This window comes from Aspergillus heteromorphus (assembly GCF_003184545.1).
Source record: "Aspergillus heteromorphus CBS 117.55 chromosome Unknown BO70scaffold_21, whole genome shotgun sequence".
Classification (NCBI taxonomy): Eukaryota; Fungi; Ascomycota; class Eurotiomycetes; order Eurotiales; family Aspergillaceae; genus Aspergillus; species Aspergillus heteromorphus.
In genome coordinates, this window is record NW_020290426.1 from 47,575 (window position 1) to 66,237 (window position 18,663).

The 18,663-nt window shown below is 53.9% G+C and overlaps 2 protein-coding genes across 2 annotated transcripts; both read right to left on the reverse strand.

Annotated features, from left to right (window-relative positions):
- Positions 1-56: 56 nt before the first annotated feature.
- On the reverse strand, positions 57-1,909 carry BO70DRAFT_411573 (FAD-dependent oxidoreductase). Its single transcript, XM_025547291.1, has 3 exons — positions 1,236-1,909; positions 479-1,164; positions 57-412 (listed from the first exon to the last, which is right to left on the reverse strand). Exons 1-3 carry the CDS (start codon positions 1,874-1,876, stop codon positions 309-311), a joined length of 1,431 nt encoding a protein of 476 aa, XP_025397335.1. The 5' UTR covers positions 1,877-1,909; the 3' UTR covers positions 57-308.
- Positions 1,910-2,048: 139 nt separating this feature from the next.
- Positions 2,049-18,273, reverse strand: BO70DRAFT_381094 (acetyl-CoA synthetase-like protein; the record flags this gene model as incomplete). Its single annotated transcript, XM_025545443.1, has 5 exons — positions 2,049-2,270; positions 2,321-5,911; positions 5,977-6,701; positions 7,056-12,201; positions 12,349-18,273. 4 exons carry the CDS (start codon positions 18,271-18,273, stop codon positions 2,360-2,362), a joined length of 15,348 nt encoding a protein of 5,115 aa, XP_025397336.1. The 3' UTR covers positions 2,049-2,270; positions 2,321-2,359.
- Positions 18,274-18,663: the final 390 nt, after the last annotated feature.

The window sequence follows — 18,663 nt, forward strand, 5'->3', positions numbered from 1 at the left end:
CCCCGACTGGGACGGGACGCAGGCAACGGCCGTGGCGGTGTCATGGCCGTGCAGGACGCAGATCGATAGTTAGCTCGGCGGATATGCGTGCGGTCCAGGAAGGGGTGGATGACCTGTCGCATACACCGCGAGTCCATCCAGAGAGACGGAAGGCCTAACGGTGATCCTTGGTGCATGATATTGGCATTGGTCCTGGCAGTTTTGCCTGTTTCGGAGGCTGAGCAGGCGCCACATTTGACAACGGTCTCCTTACTGATGCAGGGCCCCCAGTCGACAGGTCCGATGGGGCTCATGGTGGAGCCCACAGCTTAATCCATCGACCCCCCCCTGGCCAGGACCCGGTTGACCTCGGCGGGCAGGTCGTAGTCGTAGACCTGGCGTTGCTGCCTCGAAAATAGGATGGGAAACCAGCCTAGTTATTGATGGATAAGTCGGGTATGCCTGGGTGAAACAATTGACGGTGAGAGGCGAGACTTACCGATCAGCCACAGCAGCAGATACATCACATATTCCTGGACGAAACTCATGTCCCGTTTGGTATTCTGCATGGCCTTGGCCCGCTCCAGGATGGCCTGCACTCTGGGCCGTCGGAGGTCCATATACTGCTTGGCGGCGGCTTTCAGGGCTAGCTTCTCGGTGGCCCTGTCCAGCTGGGGCTCGGCATAGGAGGGACGCAGATAATGACCGAGGATCCTGGCCAAAGCCTCCGCGTCCTCCAAGGCCTGGGACGATCCTTGGCCGGAGGTCGGGGGCAGGGCATGCGCGGCATCACCGACCAGCACGAGCCCGTCGCGCTCCCAGGTGGGTAGCGACGGCGACGTCCACATGGGCCACATGTTCTCGACATGGATGGATGCGATGACCGCTTGGACGACGGGGTCGGGCCATGTGCTGTAGCGCTCGCGCAGCTGACGGGTGACGTCCTCGGTGTCAAGGTCTTTAGGATTCGGGCACTCGTCAATCGAATAGGTGGACCACCATCCCAGTAAGTCCCCCGGCGGGGAGACGTGGTAGGGCGAGTCGCGATGGGAGGCCGACGAGGCACTGTCTGCGTAGAAGTAGCCGAAGAATCCGTTGCCACCGAAGACGAAGTTCATCGACCCGTCCTCGACGTATGGTTGCACGAGTGCAGAGGGGACGAACCCGCCGATGCCGACGAGGCCTCTGGATTGCAGTCACTGTTAGACGTGAAGCAAGGCCAAGTGAGTAGGGCAGAAAAAGAGGCTCACACGTACTCATAATGTGGAGGATACGGGTCCTCATTCGCCTCAGGAAACAGAGCCCGTTTGACGGTGCTCTTAAGCCCATCGGCCCCAATGACCAGATCCGCCTCCACAGACGGGCTGCCATCAGTGAAGTGGACCTGGTTCCGACCCTGGGGATTGGCGACAACCCCGGAGACGCGTTTGTGGACGATGACAGCATCGGGGATGCGCACACGCAGACACCGCCAGAGCGAATGGCGGCTGGTGCCCAGCAGATGCATCGGGGACTGATGCCCCGCGGTCTGCTGGGCGGAGCTGCACGCTCCACGGGAGTCCAATCGCACGAGAAGACGGCCGTGTTTGCTTTTCAGATTGCTGTGGTCGACGACGTATCCACCCTGGACGGTGTCGCGCAGTAACTGCGCGTCGAGGCGCTGGAGGACGTGCAGCCCATTGGGCCCGACGCCGAGACCCCCGCCCACGATGAGGGTGGACGAGTGTGGGCCTCCCTCGGGGCGCTCACGGAAGGTCGTATCCTGGCCCGTGTCGTAGGCCTCGTAGATGGTGTATTCGTGGTCGGTGGCGGGGGGTGAAGGGCGAGGCAGATGTTGGCGGAGGGCCAGATATGTCGCGAAGCCGGAGATGCCGCCACCGATGATGACTATCTTCATGTTGGCTGTCCTTGGGTAGAGGGGAAATGTGAGCTATGTGAGTAGAGAGGAAAGGAAGAGACAGGAGGAGGAGGAGAAAGAGGGGAAGTGATCATGATGATGATGATGTTTGTTGGCCGCGGGTCGATCGGTGGGTCGAGCCAGACTTAAGGCGATGGCCTCCTCGTATTTGGTTGGGACAAGCAGATTTATTAACTCCTCAAACCCTATGTACTGGCTCTATCTGCTGGGGCAATTAAACAGTCCCTCCTGTCGGGCTGCAGTAATGGAATCTGAATATGTAACCCTGGAGAGGCATAAAATCTTCCAGCAAGTATAACAAGAACTAGAAATGAAACATAGATACAAGCCTCGAAATACAAAGGTACGCCATTCCAACAACGAGAAATGAATTCTGGTACCCTATTAGTCAGCACCAATTCATTTAGACGCGAAGTCACTTACCTCGCAACAGATTTGACGAGAGAAGCCCTGGTGCATCCCCTAGTTTGGGGGAGTGCCAGGCGCTGCAGGGGAGCCACAGGACGATTTGCTGATGAGCACGAACCCCTCGTCGGCCAGGTCGACGAGACGGCGATCCGGATTTGCAACAAAGAGCCGAATGGCATCGCTGAGATCCTGGGCCACGAGCTCTGCTGTAGGTGCATCCATCACATCTGGAGCAGCCGCGAGGGAAATCTCCAGTCCTGACTCCCGCTCAATCGACGTCAGGACCATCTGACCGGGAGCAAGAGCCTTCTTTCCAGTAGTCCAGCATGTATTGGAGACCGTGCGAACACCGTCAAGTTCTACGCCACTCGTCGAGGCCACAGTTTGGTGATTCACCACGCACCCAAACGTAGTGTGCGCTGGCCAGTTTGTGCATTTCGCGGCGATCTCCCCAAATGCCATGTAGTCGTAAGGGGCGATTTCGAGCCGTTGGGCTTGCACATGGTGTAGAAGCTCGGCCACAGACCACTGCACATCGATTCGGACCCGCATGGGCAGGTGGTTTGCGCAGGGGCCAATGACTTGGTCCATGCCAGGGAGGGAACCGCCGCGGCCGTGGACCACTTGAGTGAGGATGGCATCCGGGCGGTCGGAATACTGGGCCAGGATAAATGCCAGAGTGCCATGTACCAGTGTTGCCATTGTAACCCCAGCTGGCAGAGTCTGTTGTCCAAGTTGTCGGCTGACGGAAGTCTGCTCAAAATTCTGGGACGAACAACAATCGCGAGCGAAGTCGATGACTGGGGAAGAAGCACCGGCAAGATATGCCCGCCAGAAGGCGAAGGCTTGCGTGTGGTCTTCTGCCAGCCGGTGGTAAACCACGTCCTTGAATTCGGTGCTATTGGGAGACCCATGGCCATTATAGGCGTCCGCAAGTGACTGCCAAAGCACAGGCAAGGAGGACCCATCACATTGGCCATGTGACATGTGGATCATAAATGCCCATTCGTCCTGAGTCCGACTGCTGACCACGGTAAACTCAATGAATGGTTGATCTAGATGCTGCTGTTCTGGCTTCGACCCGTGCATCTGGGAGATCCATGACTTAGCATCTTCGCATTCCAAGTGACGAACCTCAGACTGGATCGAGCGGAGTATGACTTGATAGATCTGGCCGGCAAGGGTCACAAACGCCGACCGTAAGATGCTGTGCTGCGAGACTACCTGGGTGCACGCACGGCCCAGCCGAGCCAGATCGAGAGGGCCGTTGAAAATGTGAGCAATGTGGACCACGGTAGGGTTCTCAATGTTGTAAGCTTGGAACTCAACCGTGGGAAGGACATCGATTACATCGTTTCGAGTCAATGCGCCATCTTGGTCGAGGTAGGTTTCCAGAACCTCCCTGCGTTCAGTGTCCGTGACCAGGGAGTAAGGGGCGTGAGAAGAAGGCTGAGAAACGGGGCCTCCGATGGTACGTGCGAGATCGGCCCATTCGCGGATGGTTGGATGCCGCAAGATGTCGCCGGAGTGAATCTCCAGGCCCTCCATCCTCGCGCGAGCAGCGATTCTCATGGCCAGGATCGAGTCTCCTCCAAGATGGAGGAAGCTGTCATCCGCGCCCACCTTCTCGGCGGGTATGCCGAGCAAACCGGCCAGGATTCCATGGAACTTGTTCGCCTTTTCACCCTCCACAGGCTGTTTGCGCCGCTGAACCTCCGCCAATTCGCGCCATTCGTGCGATGGGACGGCTCTGAGATGCTCGCGCAATTTATTCCGATCAGTCTTGCCGGATGTCGATCGCGGGATTCGAGTGAGAGGCACACAGATGTCAGGGATCATGTACCCCGGGAGTCTTTTGCGCAGTTGATTGAGGGCAGCTGCTCCTTGAGCATGGAAGTCCGGGCTGGGCCTCCCCAGGAGAGGGCGTTCAGCATCCACACTAGCCTTCCTCGAGTTGCGATCCTCACCATCCCCGTCACACCAGATACATGCAGCCAAGCGGGGCACGAAGGAAGTAGCGCTTGTGGTGGTCCAAGAGTCCTTTACTTCTTGGTTAGACCCTCGAACCTCTTCGACAACCACTTCTTTGGCTCGTGGGAAAAACTGCCGAATGTGGTATTCCACTTCTTGCAGCTCTACACGTTGCCCATTGACTTGGATCTGACGATCCTTTCGTCGTTCAAAACGGAGAGATCCATCAGATATCTCGTAGCGTACAAGGTCGCCGGTTTTATAGAGTCTCTCTGTAGCAGGCTGCCCCGGGTGAAAGGTCTGTAGCCACTGTGGTGGTGGGATGAATACCTCCGCGGTCCTCTCCGGCTGCCCAAGATACCCCTGCCCAACCGAAGGCCCTTGGAGCACCAATTCCCCTATAGCGCCAACGGGCACAAGCTTGTTGCTGTCATGCTGGTCGACTACCCAGCAGTTGATCGCTACACCCCAGCCAATGTTGCGAGGATCGTCGCCAGGTACAAGATCTTGCGAGACGGTAGAGCAGACGGCACATTCAGTTGGACCATATCCGTTGACTAATCGACACGCAGTGCTCCATTGCTCGATGTGTGAATCAGTCATGGGCTCTCCAACCAGAACCATGGTTTCCACCCAGGATGACTGCGTAGCATCGAGGCCACTAGCAAGCGAAGGTGTTAAAAATGCATGAGACACGGGAAAGGGGCAGATGCCCGTGACCATCATTTGATTCAGTTCTGACTCGGAGATTACGCAGACGGTTGCTCCTGCGATCAAGGTTGTCAGGATCTCCAGCATGGCCGAGTCAAACGCATAAGACGACATCTGTAAAACACGGGAAGCAGCGGTCAGTTCGAAGGCGCTGATTTGGCCCGATGCTGAGTTGGCGTAAGAGCGGTGCGAAACAATGACCCCCTTCGGGGTACCGGTTGTCCCCGACGTGAACAAGATATATGCTGCTTGATCGGGGGAGGTCGACGGCAGAACCGAGCCACCTGTATTGTCCAAGTAATCCACAAGGCAGCGGTTATCGACGACGATGACATTTTCAGCGAGGCTGTCGCACAGGTATGTCTGAGCCATTGATGAGACGACGACTCTGGCGTTGATAAGACTTGTAATCTCCTGCAGTCGGACCAAAGGCACGCCAGGGTCGAGAGGGATGATAGTGCCGCCAGCTTTCATTATCGCGAGGATGGTGACAATCGCCCATTTCGACTTTTCAAAGCAAATGGGTATGAGATTACCCTCGATGACGGCTCTCTCGCGGAGGTACACTGCAACCTCAGTAGCTGCTCGATCCAGCTCCTCGTAGGTGAGTTGTCCATCCCAGCCCACGATAGCGAGGTGTTGAGGGTGTTCTTTAGCCCGACTCTCGATAACTTCATGCAGGCAAACAGGGGGACCCTCTGCACATGGCGGGTTCCATTGACATAAACGCCTTTGATCCCGGTCACTGAAGAGCTCTATCTCCTTCATACGCGCTTGGGGAGACTCAATGATCTTCGAAATGGCGAGTTGGAAGTAATCGAAAATCTGAGTCATGAGAATTGTCGCCACCCGCGAAGGAAAGTAATTCAGAAGCACTTTCATGTGTCCGTCCCGTTGCAGAGCAATAAATAGCGTGATATCGATCTGTTCAACAGATCCAATGGTTAGGAGGTTCAACGGAGAAAGAAACTCGAACAGGAGAGACTTACATTGACAGGATCCTTGCCAGTGATATTGTGCATTCGAAGGGAGTACTGATTGTCTGGGGCATGTGGCGGTTCATATTGGATATTGACAGCGGTAGGAGCTAAATCCTGCATCATCAACCCCACAGAGCGTGCAATAGCAACAAGGGGGAATGATTGGTATGTGAGGACATTATAGTATTGTGCCAGTAAATCCAAGGCAGCGTCATCCAAAGTCGAATCTGGCGTGAAGCGAATTCGACACACTGACATGTTAGCAAATTGCCCAACAGCCTCATCCATGTGAGGCACTGGGACCGTCCGCCCGGAGGAAAGTGTGCCAAAGCAGATGTCATCTGATCCAGTGAAAGCTTTCAATGCCAAAGCCCAGGCCATGTGCAATAGGTTGGCCGGAGTCCAATCACTCTCGTGGCAGAAAGACTCAATCTTTGACCCGCAGTTATCAAGGGTAGCTTCCAATGTCTCCTGTCTGTTCGCAAATTCTTTTCCCAAGTTGCTCCTGCTGCGAGGCAAATGGCTGGGCTTGTAACCCTGTAGGTAGGACTTCCAGAAATCCTGTGCCGGTTTCATTGGTTGTTGTCTCACAAACTCGAGATATCCCGGATAAGCATCGATGTGAGACCCCCTGGACAAGCACGAATCATACGCGCGGCATAAATCGCGTTCGAGCAAAGATTCTGACGTCGCATCGATGATCACATTAATGTCAAGCCTGCAGAAGACTTCGCCTGTTGTAGCGGTGCATATTGTTAGATGGTGAGGTAATGATTTACCATCATGAGAGGACCCCCTTGCAGGTGATTGGACAAGGGCATCCGGTGCGTCGGAATGCATGGTCTGAGGGACACCTGCGATGATGGTTACCGGAGCCTCGGCGTTTCGATATATAACTTGTTCGAAATGGCCACCAACTGATGAGTCCAACCGGAAGGCAGCTCGAAGTGCAGAATGTCGCGCCACTACCTCTTGCCACGCACTCTTCAACCGCACAACACTCACTGGTGTTCCTGAAACAGTAGACATCTTCCAAATGAAATGAACAGAGTACATCCCGGGATCCTCAATCTGGGTCAGCAACATACCACGCTGCGCAGGTGTACAGGGATATATTGCTTCCACATTCGCATCTGCTGCACTAACCAGAGCGCTATCTGTTTGCTGAGGGCATGCATCTATGACAGAGTCTTCGAAGACCGTTGGAATAAAGGCTTCCAATTGCTGCCAGGTTATGGCGGCGATTGCCTCTTGTAGCTGTCGTCGATCGGTTTTGCTTGAACTAGTTTTGGGGAGGTATTCAAGGGGAACAAAAGCTGTCGGTACCATGTGACTCGGGAGGATATTCCCAAGACGCTGTTTAGCCACTCCAATATTTTTGCTGAGCTTGCTTGAACCCATGACGGCTAGAGGTGGGATTAGCGAAGGCAGTTGTCTAGGTGCTTGTGCAGCATCTTCCGGAACAATGAAGACAACCAGGCATTGTGACTTGACTGCAGCAGCCGGTGTGATGACCAGGGCAAGAGCATCTCTCAGGCCACCGGGGAAGGTTTGTTGTACCTGCTGCTCAACTTCGCCCAGCTCGACTCGTTGGCCACGTAACTTGACTTGAAAGTCTCTTCTTCCAAGGAAGTGGAAAGTCCCATCGGCTTCATAGCGAACCAAATCACCAGTTCGGTATACCGCAAGATTACTCGGATTCCCTTTCCTGCCCAGGCTTTGAATCCATGGTGGACAGGGGATAAAGGCAGCAGCTGTTTTTTCGGGGTTGTTCTTGTACCCCCGACCGACGAGAGGGCCTTGCAGAAGTAGCTCTCCCACGGCACCGATGGGGACCGGCCGGTGGGGATCCCGGTGATCGGCTATCCATGCTGAGCCAGCTATGGGCCGACCGATATTCGCGGGTCGAGATGACTCCACCATGTGTTGAACGGTGAAGAGTACCGTACATTCCGTGGGGCCATACAAATTGATCACACGCATATGCTTTGTCCACTGTTCTATGTCACTGGCCCGAAGGGTCTCTCCGATCAGCATCACCGTATGCATGGGTCTCAGGTCAGCCGGGGTCAGAGCTCGAAGACGCGTGGGAGTCATGACAACGTGGGTTGCTTGCAGACTCTTGACCGACTCGCCGACTGCATCCATTCTCTCGGCTTCCGACGGTATGCACACACATGCGCCGGTAAGCAATGTGAACAGATACTCAAATATACTAACGTCAAACGCAAATCCCGACATTTGTAGCAATCGGGAATGTGGCCCGAGACCCGTCTTGGCGATGAAAGACTTCGCCATGGTCACAAATGATCCGTTTTCGATGATCACACCTTTAGGCTTCCCAGTCGACCCGGATGTAAAGACGATGTAAAGAGCATTGTGAGGGTCACCGGGAATTGCGCCATACTTCGCCGGCTGCAAGTCCAGTGCATTGACCGGAACATCGACGCAAACGACATTCGGCGCCAGATTCATGGCATTAGTCTTAGAGCTTGTATTAGAAATGACAACCGATGCCTCAACGTCGGAGCAGATCGTCTGAAGGCGAGCCAGCGGATGTGAGGGGTCCAAAAGCACAAAAGCCGCTCGTGTTTTAAGGACAGCGAGAATGGCCACAGCCACCCATCGTGATCGCTCCGAGTATATAGCAACAACACTCTCGGGTCGAATACCGTAGGCGACAAGAATATTCGCTAGATGGTTTGCCTCGAACTCCAGTTCCTCGTAGGAGAAGTCTCCGTCCCAAGCGCACACGGCAGGAGCGAACGGTCGCTCCAGACAGTTGCGATAAATCAGATCTGCCACAGTTTCAGAAGACGAGGAGGGTACGTTGGAGTTCCATGCTTCCATCTCTTGGATATCGCCAGGGTTCACCGTTAGAATATCTCCCACGAGGGACTCGTTCTGACTATGTACCTGCTGAAGCATGTGGCTGAACTGATCAAGCAGATGCTGCATTTGCCATTCCGAAATGACAGACACATCAAACGCGGCCTTGATGACTAGCTGGTTTGGCTCTAAGCCAACCACAATTTGCAGCGGATATGGATGGACAAAGTCATCGGTTCCACGATATCTGGCGAATTTTGGATCGATTTCTTCTTTAATATGGCTCCCTTCAATAGCCAGAAGTGTCCGGAATGAGCATGCAATCTTGGCTCCGGAGCTCAAGGCCGCGATCTCTGGCAATGCAAGCTGCTCAAATTGCCCTAGATCAGCCAGCCGCTGACCAATATTGGCCATGGCTTGAGACACGCTCGAACTGGCGCCAACGGACATTTGGAACGGGACGATTGCCGTTGTTGGCAAGGTAAGGGCCTCTGCACTCGATATAGATGCCTTGAACCTATCGGACATGATTCCGAAGACTACGTCGTCCCTGCATTGATACTGGGATTGTACGAGGCCCCACGCAAGCGTGATAGCGGTGGCACGATCCACACCATCTGTTGGACTAGGTATTGACACCGTCGATTGAATCTGTATTTGCATGGATGAAACGTCCGCGAGTGGCTGAGGGTGTGCCGAGGGGAATGGGTCGGTTTCAACGTCACTTAGCTGAGTTCGCCAGAAAGACAAGGCGGCTTCCTTTTGAGACTGAATGTGCTTGACCAAGGACGCAGACTGATCAGGACCAATAGTGGGAAGCCCATCATAGACAGACTGAGCCTTGGCTAATAAGAGCGAGAATGAATGTGGATCGAAAAGGGCAGGGTGCATCGTGATCACAAGGTCAACTGGCCGGTTATCGGCAGGCGAGTAAATTTCAAAGTGGACCAGCGGCTTCCCGAAGCACGGGCTTTCGATCAGGACCAACGGCGGATTTGTTTTCGTGCTGGTCCAATTTAAACCTTCGTATCTGGCGACGACTTGCATGCAGCCCGTGTCCCCTGTATCAACCAGGCGAGTTCGCAAGATGGAATCGCTCGCTGCAACGGTTTCCCACGCTGTGCGTAATTTATTCGGTTGGACATCTTGGCTGAGACGGAGACGATGCTGCTTCATATACGATGCGGCTGTTGAAAAGGCAAGCCCAGTCTGCCAGGGCGTGCATGGATAGATGTCTTGAATCTGCAACAAGGAAATATTGCATTGGTCGATGGCGTCTTGTAGAATGCCGTCTTTCTTCTCCTGCAGAAGAAGCGAAAATGGGGCTGGAGTTTCAACTTCTTTTGTTAAGGCAATCTGTGAGGCTGGCATCTTCTTGTCGCGTGATATGGTGCACGCAAGATCTCGCATCCGGGGATGTAGGAAGACTTGCGGTACAGCAAGTCTAAGACCCTGGGCGGCAGCGGCAGAGGCCAGTCTCATAGCGGCCAATGAGTCTCCTCCCAGTAAGAAGAAGTTATCATCAGGACCGATTGTTATATTAGGACGTTTGAGCACACTTGCCCATAGATCTTGCATCAGCCGTTCCTCTGGTTGGAGGCTATCGGGACCCCACTCGATCTGGCTGGCACTCGGTTCACCGATTGGCTGCAACAGGGCGTCTGAGGCATGTTGATACACCTTGCGTCGATCTACCTTTCCATTGACGAGACGCGGGATATCGTGCAGTGGTATGAAGGCATTGGGGATGAGAAAGACCGGCACCTCCGCAATCAGACGAGCCTTCGCCTGCGCCACGGCCTTCTCGAAGGTATTGCTTTCATCCTGGTGAGTAGGCAAAGCAATTGTCGCCACCAGGTATACCGTTTGAAGTGCCTCAGGTATCACTGTATCGACAAACACATCAGTGCACTGTGGGAAGCATCGTTGAACATGATGTTCGATCTCGGCAAGTTCAATGCGCTGGCCCCTGAGCTTAACTTGGCGATCCCGTCGGGCAATATAACGGATCGACCCGTCCGGAAGTTGGCGAACGAGATCCCCGGTTCTGTATAACTTGTTCTTTCCTGGGCTGCGAATACCGTTCATCCAGTCGGGATAAGAAATAAATGAAGCAGTCATGTTTTCGGGACGATTAACATAGCCTCGCCCCACAATCGGTCCGTCGACGAGTAACTCTCCGATGGCGCCCACTGGTACTAGCTGGTTTGGATTGGCTGGGTTCATTACCCAAACGCCGCCGCCAACTGGGATGCCAATGTTGGCTGGATCTGTTGAGAGAACATGGGAGCCAGCCTGGCTCAGTGCGACCATGCTACACTCTGATGGACCGTATGCATTCATCAACTGAACATAAGGCGACCAGCGACGAACATCATGGTCGGTCATTTTCTCGCCGCCGAGCACAAGTGTTTCCAACGGAGACACACCCTTCGGATTCAATGTGCGGGCCACTGATGTGACCAGCAACGACCAGTTAATCCGAAACTTTGGGATATTATCCTGTAAATTGTGCCTTTCGTTGTCGGGTGGGATGCAGATACAGCCGCCAGCAAGAAGAGTGGTGAAAATCTCGATGATACAGGCGTCAAATGCATACGATGCAAAATGAAGGACACGGGATTTGGCATGTATGCGAAAGGCCTTCCTCTGTGCTTCGGCTGCAGAATGTAGCGACTTGTGCTCAATGACACAGCCCTTGGGCCTGCCAGTACTACCGGAGGTAAAGACAGCGTATGCGGCATTCAATGGGGAGGGCTCCACGAGTGGTTGGACACCTGGTAGACGCTGCTCCGACATGTCCTCGATAAGGATTAGCCTCGGCGCAATGGTAGAAGCAGCTTCCGCATGTTCAGCTGATGTTATTATGATCGGGCAAGAAAGGTCCCGCTGCAGCATGTCTTGCAGTCGTTCCTTGGGGTGAGAATGATCCAATAGAACAAAAGCACCTCCCGCCTTCAAGATGGCAAGGACGGCCACGACAACAGAGCTCGAACGATCGCAGTAGACCGGAACGAACATCTCTGGTCCAACACCATGATGAGCTAGATGCTGGGCCCAGGATGATGAGATAACATCAAGCTCTTCGTACGTGAGAGAGTTGTCCCATGCATCCACTGCTAAATCTTTCGGATGTAGCAGGCTGTAGTCCTGGATACTTCGATGGATACACCGCATCACTGGATCTGGCAGAGAGCGATTCCATTGAAAGATCTGGTCTTTGTTCTTGTCGCTAAGTAAGTCAAGGTCACCCACACGAGACGCGGTACGGCTTATGAGCTGCATGACGACGTGTTGTAATGTATCCGCAAGCAGCTCTGCCTGAGTGTCGCTGATTATATTGGTGTATGTAAGGTCACCTTCAATGCTGACCGAATCCATGGTGATGTTGACAGTGATATCATACTAATTTACATGTCATCAGCACTTTTAGTAAGCTGGGGTGCCACGCTTCGCCGTTGCCACCGGTCTTCAATGTCCAATTGGAGGGCATTTGTAAGAAAAAGAAATGGAATTCAGGTAATATGATGATCGCGTCGGACGCGCACTTACATCAGTCGAATCATTCCCCCCATCTTTCCTGACAGCAACAGCAGATGCACCACCGTGTACTTGATCAGGTACGTTATGCTGGATCGACATGGCGGTGTTGAACAACGGTTGACCCGAGAGACCAAGAGAGTGCACAACTTCAGACATGGAGCCATGTTGATTATCGATACTGTTCGCATAAGCTGTCTGATTTTGGAGTACTGTCGACAAGAGGTCCGCATCGTTATTCAAGGTCAGACGACAGGCAAGTAGGCTGATGAGTGGTCCGACAATATCGGAGACATCTTTCAAAGGAATGTTGCGACCAGCGGACAAGTAGCCAAACACGACGGAATCCGAGTCAATATAGCTTCGGAGCACCAGGCCCCACGCCACTTGCAGGAGGCTGGATATTGTAATGCCCTGATCGTGGCAGAAAGACCGGATTTTACCATCGTCCTGAAACTCGAATAGTACCATGTGTGGGGTCATGTGAGTTTCCTCCAGTTGCGTTGCTGCCAGTGCAGGAAATAGGCAGGGGCTGACACCATTCAGGTACTCTGTCCAGTACTTCTCCGGTTGGCCGGAATGCTGTTGAATGTAAGCTATGTAGGCGCTATAGGGGGCTGTTGATTTGCTGCTCAGAATTCCATCGTAAGCCTGGTGAAATTCGTCTAAAATGATGTGGCGACTGGCGCCATCCATCAGCATATGATGGATGAAGAGTTGACAGACAATGCTGCCACCAGGGCCAACGGCAAGAGTTAATTGATGCAAAGGCAAACCCTTCCCAGTGAGATATTGCTGACGTGAGATATTATCTTCCATTCCCATGTCCTGGGTTGTGACAATTTGGACATCAGCTCGAAGTGACTCGAGCACAGCTTGCACAGGATGACCGTGCTTCGTATGCTCGTCAACAAAGATAGTTCGCAGAATAGGATGGCGGTCTACCACTTGCTGCCATGCCCTCTGAACATCTTCAATGTGTACTGATAGTTGGCTGTCTATCGGCTCAACAGACCACCGGATATGGGACCAGTATTTCCCCAAAGTCTTCACCTGACCGAGCCACATGCCGAGTTGAACTGGTGAGCAAGGGTAAATATCTTCAATATCCGATAGTCCGGCACCGGTCAGAGAAACTATGTCTTGGAGCAGAACTTGTAGGTGCTCATCGTTATCGAGGGCGAGCAAAGGGAAGTCCAGCACGGTGAATTGGCATTTATCTTGTAGTTGGCGCGGAAGCCCTTCCAGTGTAGACCGACAATTCTGGATCCATTGCATAATTCGGTCTCCATGGTGCATGTGTCGATGATATGCGAAACTCAGGTGAAAGGAGCCGTCGGTAACTGTTGCAGACACGTCAATCAAAGCGAATCGTGGCAAGTCTAGAGGTATAGGCAGGATGTCGTGGTCAGCAGATACGGCCAGTTGAAGAATCGCATCTTGCCTCTCTAGCTGCTGGAATAGTCCTGAATAGTTGAACAGAATCTCGATCGGTGCGTGGCCCTCGCAATGACTTGGGCCCTGCGGGTGAAGATACCGCGAGGCGAAGTAAGCCCATCCGTTGGACGGCATCGATCGGCGACCACTCTTGATGAGCTGTAGCAGCTCGGTAATTCCTTGTCCCTTATGAGCATCGACAAAAAGAGGCGCCATGGTGGTAAACCAGCCCACAGTCCGTGAAATATCAATTGTGGCATCCCACGGCTCCCGTCCATGGCCTTCGTTGAAAATTGCAGGTGCCTGGCGGTCATCAAAAATTTGAACAAAGGCATAGAGAATTGCCGCCTGAATGAGTTCGACAGGCCTGGTATGGAAAGCATCGTTTGCAAGCCCGAGAAGCGCCTGTGTAGCATCCTGAGACACCTTGATCGATTCATGTACCACGTCGGCCCATGTATTCTGCGCATTTCCTAGACCCCAGTAGTCAACCTGAGCGGTTGGAATGTTTGAAGACAACGCTGTTTTCGGATCCAATGACTCTTCAGCGTATGTCTGCTGCAGCTGGCACCATTGTTGGAAGGGGATAGAGGGCGGTTGCAGCGGTACGCCGGTCGCGAGGATATCCTCGAGGTCTTGCAGAATCACTCTCCATGAAACATAATCAATAACCAAGTGATGAGCCATAATACTCAAATACTGCGACCCACGCTCTGTTGTAATGAGGTCGACGGCAGCCAGGGGCCCTTGCACAATGTCCAAGCAGGCCTGGCTCGCATCCAGTATCCGACGCAGCCCTTCCTCATCATGGAGGGATGGCAGGAAATACTCAGAAAGCTTGACTGAACCACCAGTGTCTGATGAAACCATCTGGGCCCACTGACCACTTTTATCCCTCATAAACCGAGCACGCAGCATCGAGTGCCGGGAGACTATTGCCTGGATTGCCCCTTGAAGGGTAGAAGCGGAGATCGAGCGAGTAACTCGCAGAAGGAATTGCTGCGTAAACCTGTTGTTGCCCTTCGGATCATAGTCGAAGAGCATTTTTTGAACAGGCGAGAGCCGGAACAGCTTGTTGGTCGGATCTTCCTGGAGGCTGGGAGACAGGTGCTGCGGTCTGCCCAGCTCCTGCATCCGTTCGGCGAGCTTGGTGATGGTCGGATATCGGAACATGTCGCCCACCGTCACCGACCAGCCCGCCATTCGGCAGCTATTTGCAGCCTGCATTGCGCTGACTGAGTCTCCCCCCAAGCGGAAGAAGCTAGTAGAGGTGCTGATCTCCTCCACAGGCCGATTCAGACATTCCGCCCAGATCTGCCGCAGCCGATCCTCACATTCGTTCGAAGGGCGTTGAGGTTGCTCTGCTAATATGCGATAGCCCTGCACCTTCTCCCATGACAACATGCAGGCCTCCTCACGAAGTTGACGACGGTTCGTTTTCCCCGACGGAGTGAGAGGCACGCTTGCAATCGGTAGGAAGACAGCTGGGACCATGAAGGGAGGCAACACTTCAGCCAGGCGAGTTTCGGCAGTCGTACATGCCACTCGGAAGTCTAGGGCTGAGGGCAAGAACAAACAGGAGTTGCTTGACGCGTTTTTCTCTCGTGTCTCGTTTGATGACTCTGATGACCCCTGACGGACAAATGCAGCCAGAATGCTTTCTGGTCGATGGTCGGTCTGGACCTGGTCTGGAGAGGACCGAAGCATTTCCACAACCACTTGCTGTGCCCCAGGGAACAACTGACACACGTGGTGCTCAACTTCACCCAGCTCCAAGCGCTGGCCGTGCAGCTTGACCTGGGTGTCCTTTCGACCCAAGTACCGGAAGCTCCCGTCCTCCTTACACTCCACCAAATCTCCGGTCTTATACATGTGTCCGGCAGAAGAGGATGGGAAGCCCTGACGCCATCCGGGAGCCTGAATGAAAACCAGATCGGTTTGTTCGGGATTGGAAATGTAGCCATACCCCACGGTGGGACCTTCGATGATCAGCTCTCCTGGGCATCCGAGGGGCATCAGTCTGCTATGGTCCTTAGGGTGTACAACCCAGCCTATGCAGCCAGTTGGAAACCCGATGTTTGTGGGATCATTCTCCTGGAGCTGTGGCTGCACACTGAACACGGCCGAGCACTCTGCTGGCCCGTATGCGTTGCGAACATCGACGTACGGTTTCCAACGAGCAATGTCACTAGCAAGGACTGCTTCCCCAACAAAAGCCAGTACCTGAAGGCTAGGCACACTACCCGGGGTGAGGATTCTGGTGACACTCGGGGTGAGGCAGGCAACATTGACGTTGAACTCTTGTATAGCTCCGACCAGGTTACTCAGACAGTCAGGTGCAGTTGGTATGCACACGCACCCTCCCATAATGAGTGTGCTGAGGTGTTCAATGATACAGGAATCAAATGCTGGAGATGCAAATTGCAACACGCGAGACTGAGGGGTGAAGTGATATGGCTCACCGTGAGCCAGGGCGCTGGATGCATACCCAGCATGATGGTTAATCACGCCCTTGGGTGCCCCTGTCGAGCCCGAAGTGAAGGTAACATACATTGGGTCCTCGGGGCTGATGATCGGTGGAAGGGCAATCAGCTCGCTCTGGTCATCGACCTGTCCATCCACGACCAGAGTCGAGGGCACCCCCAGCTGGGCCGCCAAGTCTAAATGGGCCTCGGAGCTCACGACTAAAGTCGCACTTAGAGCCTGACACATTTGCTGCAGACGGGGTACTGGGTACGATTTCTCTAGCAGGACAAATGCGCCCCCCGCTTTCAAAACTGCGATCATGGCAACCGGTACCCATTTGGACTTCTCCACGAGTAGTGGGACAAACATGCCCGGTCGGATATTGAATCCCGACAGGCGAGAAGCGACAATCGATGAAAGGTCATCAAGTTCCCGGTATGACAGCTCACCGTCCCAGGCACTGATGGCAGGTGCGGTCGGTTGGACCTGGGCGCGTCGCGAGATCAGGTCATGCACACATGCTGCTGTGGAATGATCCACTGAGATGTTTCGGAGAAGAAGTTCTGCCCGATCCTCTTGACTGACTGGGTCAATTTCCCCGATGATGGTTGACGGTTCCTTCTCAATCTGCTCATATACCCGGCCAAGCTGACCGAGTATTCGCTCGGCCTGCAGAGGGCTAACCACCCCAGGGTCAACTAAAGCCTCGACTTCTATCGTGGTATCGGAAGGCTTGCACCGTAAGACAAGTGGGTAGAGCTCTTGCGTTTTCTGGATGGATTTGTGCGGTGTGAAGAATTCAGGAAGCTGGTGGCCATTGCGAGGCTCCACCGACATCAGCGTTTGAAAGCGACAAGCTGCTTCTGGACCGGGTCCCATATGCAGCAGCTTTTGCAGACCTATATGTTCGAACTCCATGCTTGTAGCCCATTGATGCTGGACCATCTGAAGGGCTTCTGCTATGGTATGCTGGGAGCTCAGACGAATCCGCACTGGGACGCTCGTCAAAGCAGGCCCAAACATCTCCTCTACCCCCGGCACCGGCACGCTCCGACCAACGTTGATGGCACCGAAAAGGACATCGTCCGTGCCGGTATAGAAGCTTTGAAGCACTGCCCACGCGAGGCGCATTTTTGTGTTGACGGGGAAGCCGGCGGTAGTACCCGCCTCTATGCGAAAGGTGTGAAACAGTGACTTGGATGGCTGGGAGGTATACTCGGGGGAGGGCAGAGGCGGGTAGGAGGACATGGATGCAAGATGAGCGTCCTGTAACTCCGCCTTCCAGAACGCCGTGGCTTGCTCGCGAGTTGCCTCGATGTACTCTACCAGGGGTCTAAATGGCCGAAACATAAGACTTTCCCCCCGGTAGGCGGCCTCAACCTGACGCAAAAGCGGTCCAATAGACCATGCATCACAGATGGAATGATGCAAGCAGACCTGCAGGACATGTCGGGGGAGGTTCAGGGTCAGATATGCTAGCTGTCCTCCCATTCTCCATGCCAAGCTCTGCATATCGTCAGACAAGATATCGTCGTCTTCTGCGGAGATCTCTCTCCATGCCACATTACCCCGAAGCACCGCCTGAACGCACCCCTGGGTCTGGGTGAGCACAATGCGGGTTCTGAGGGCCGGGTTGGCATGCGCCGTTCGGTTCCAGGCTTCTTGCAGCTGAAACGGCTTGATGCTGGGTGGGACGCGGTATTCGTGGACGACTGTATACGACATGGGGCTTTTGGTTGTCATGGCCATCATCCCCTCCTGTAATGCTGTACAGGGGTACACATCCTCGATATCCTGCGGCAGGCAATTGCAGAGGTCGGCGATTTCTTCCAAGAAGGCATCAGCGCTAGACGCTGGCGATGGCGGAGTTTCCGTAATCGAAATATAAGTATGCTGTCCTGCATCAAGCTCCCCCTTTGACAAAATCACATCGTTCTCTCCATCATTTTTTGGAGTCGTGACTTGAGCTGTCTTCGCGACGTATCCTTGACCAGCCCCCGCTATGAGGACCTGTCTGCCGCCGCCTGTTTCCATGTCGACTAAGATTGGGTTGTGAGACTTACCTTCGTCTTCTGGGGATGTTGGCCGAGGGATTCTTATACCCCCACAGCATTGGTAGTCTCCTCAGCTGAAAAGAGCTGTACGTAGCCTTCGAGATGGGAGGCTAACTGTAGTTTCTGGAAATTGTCCTGAAAGCACGAGTGGGTTTGGTAGGGGTGGCCTGTCCAACGCCAAGTACAATGTATTATTATATACAGGAAGAAATACGGCATGGACTGGCGGCGCTGACAGGCGCCATCCGCAGCAGTCCCATGGTCCAATGTGACGTCCATGATGCCTGCGACTGCGCCGGTGCCTGTGCCTGTGTCTGTGCCTGTATCAGGGGTCAGCAGAACCTGCGCTCGAGTTACACGGATCGAGATC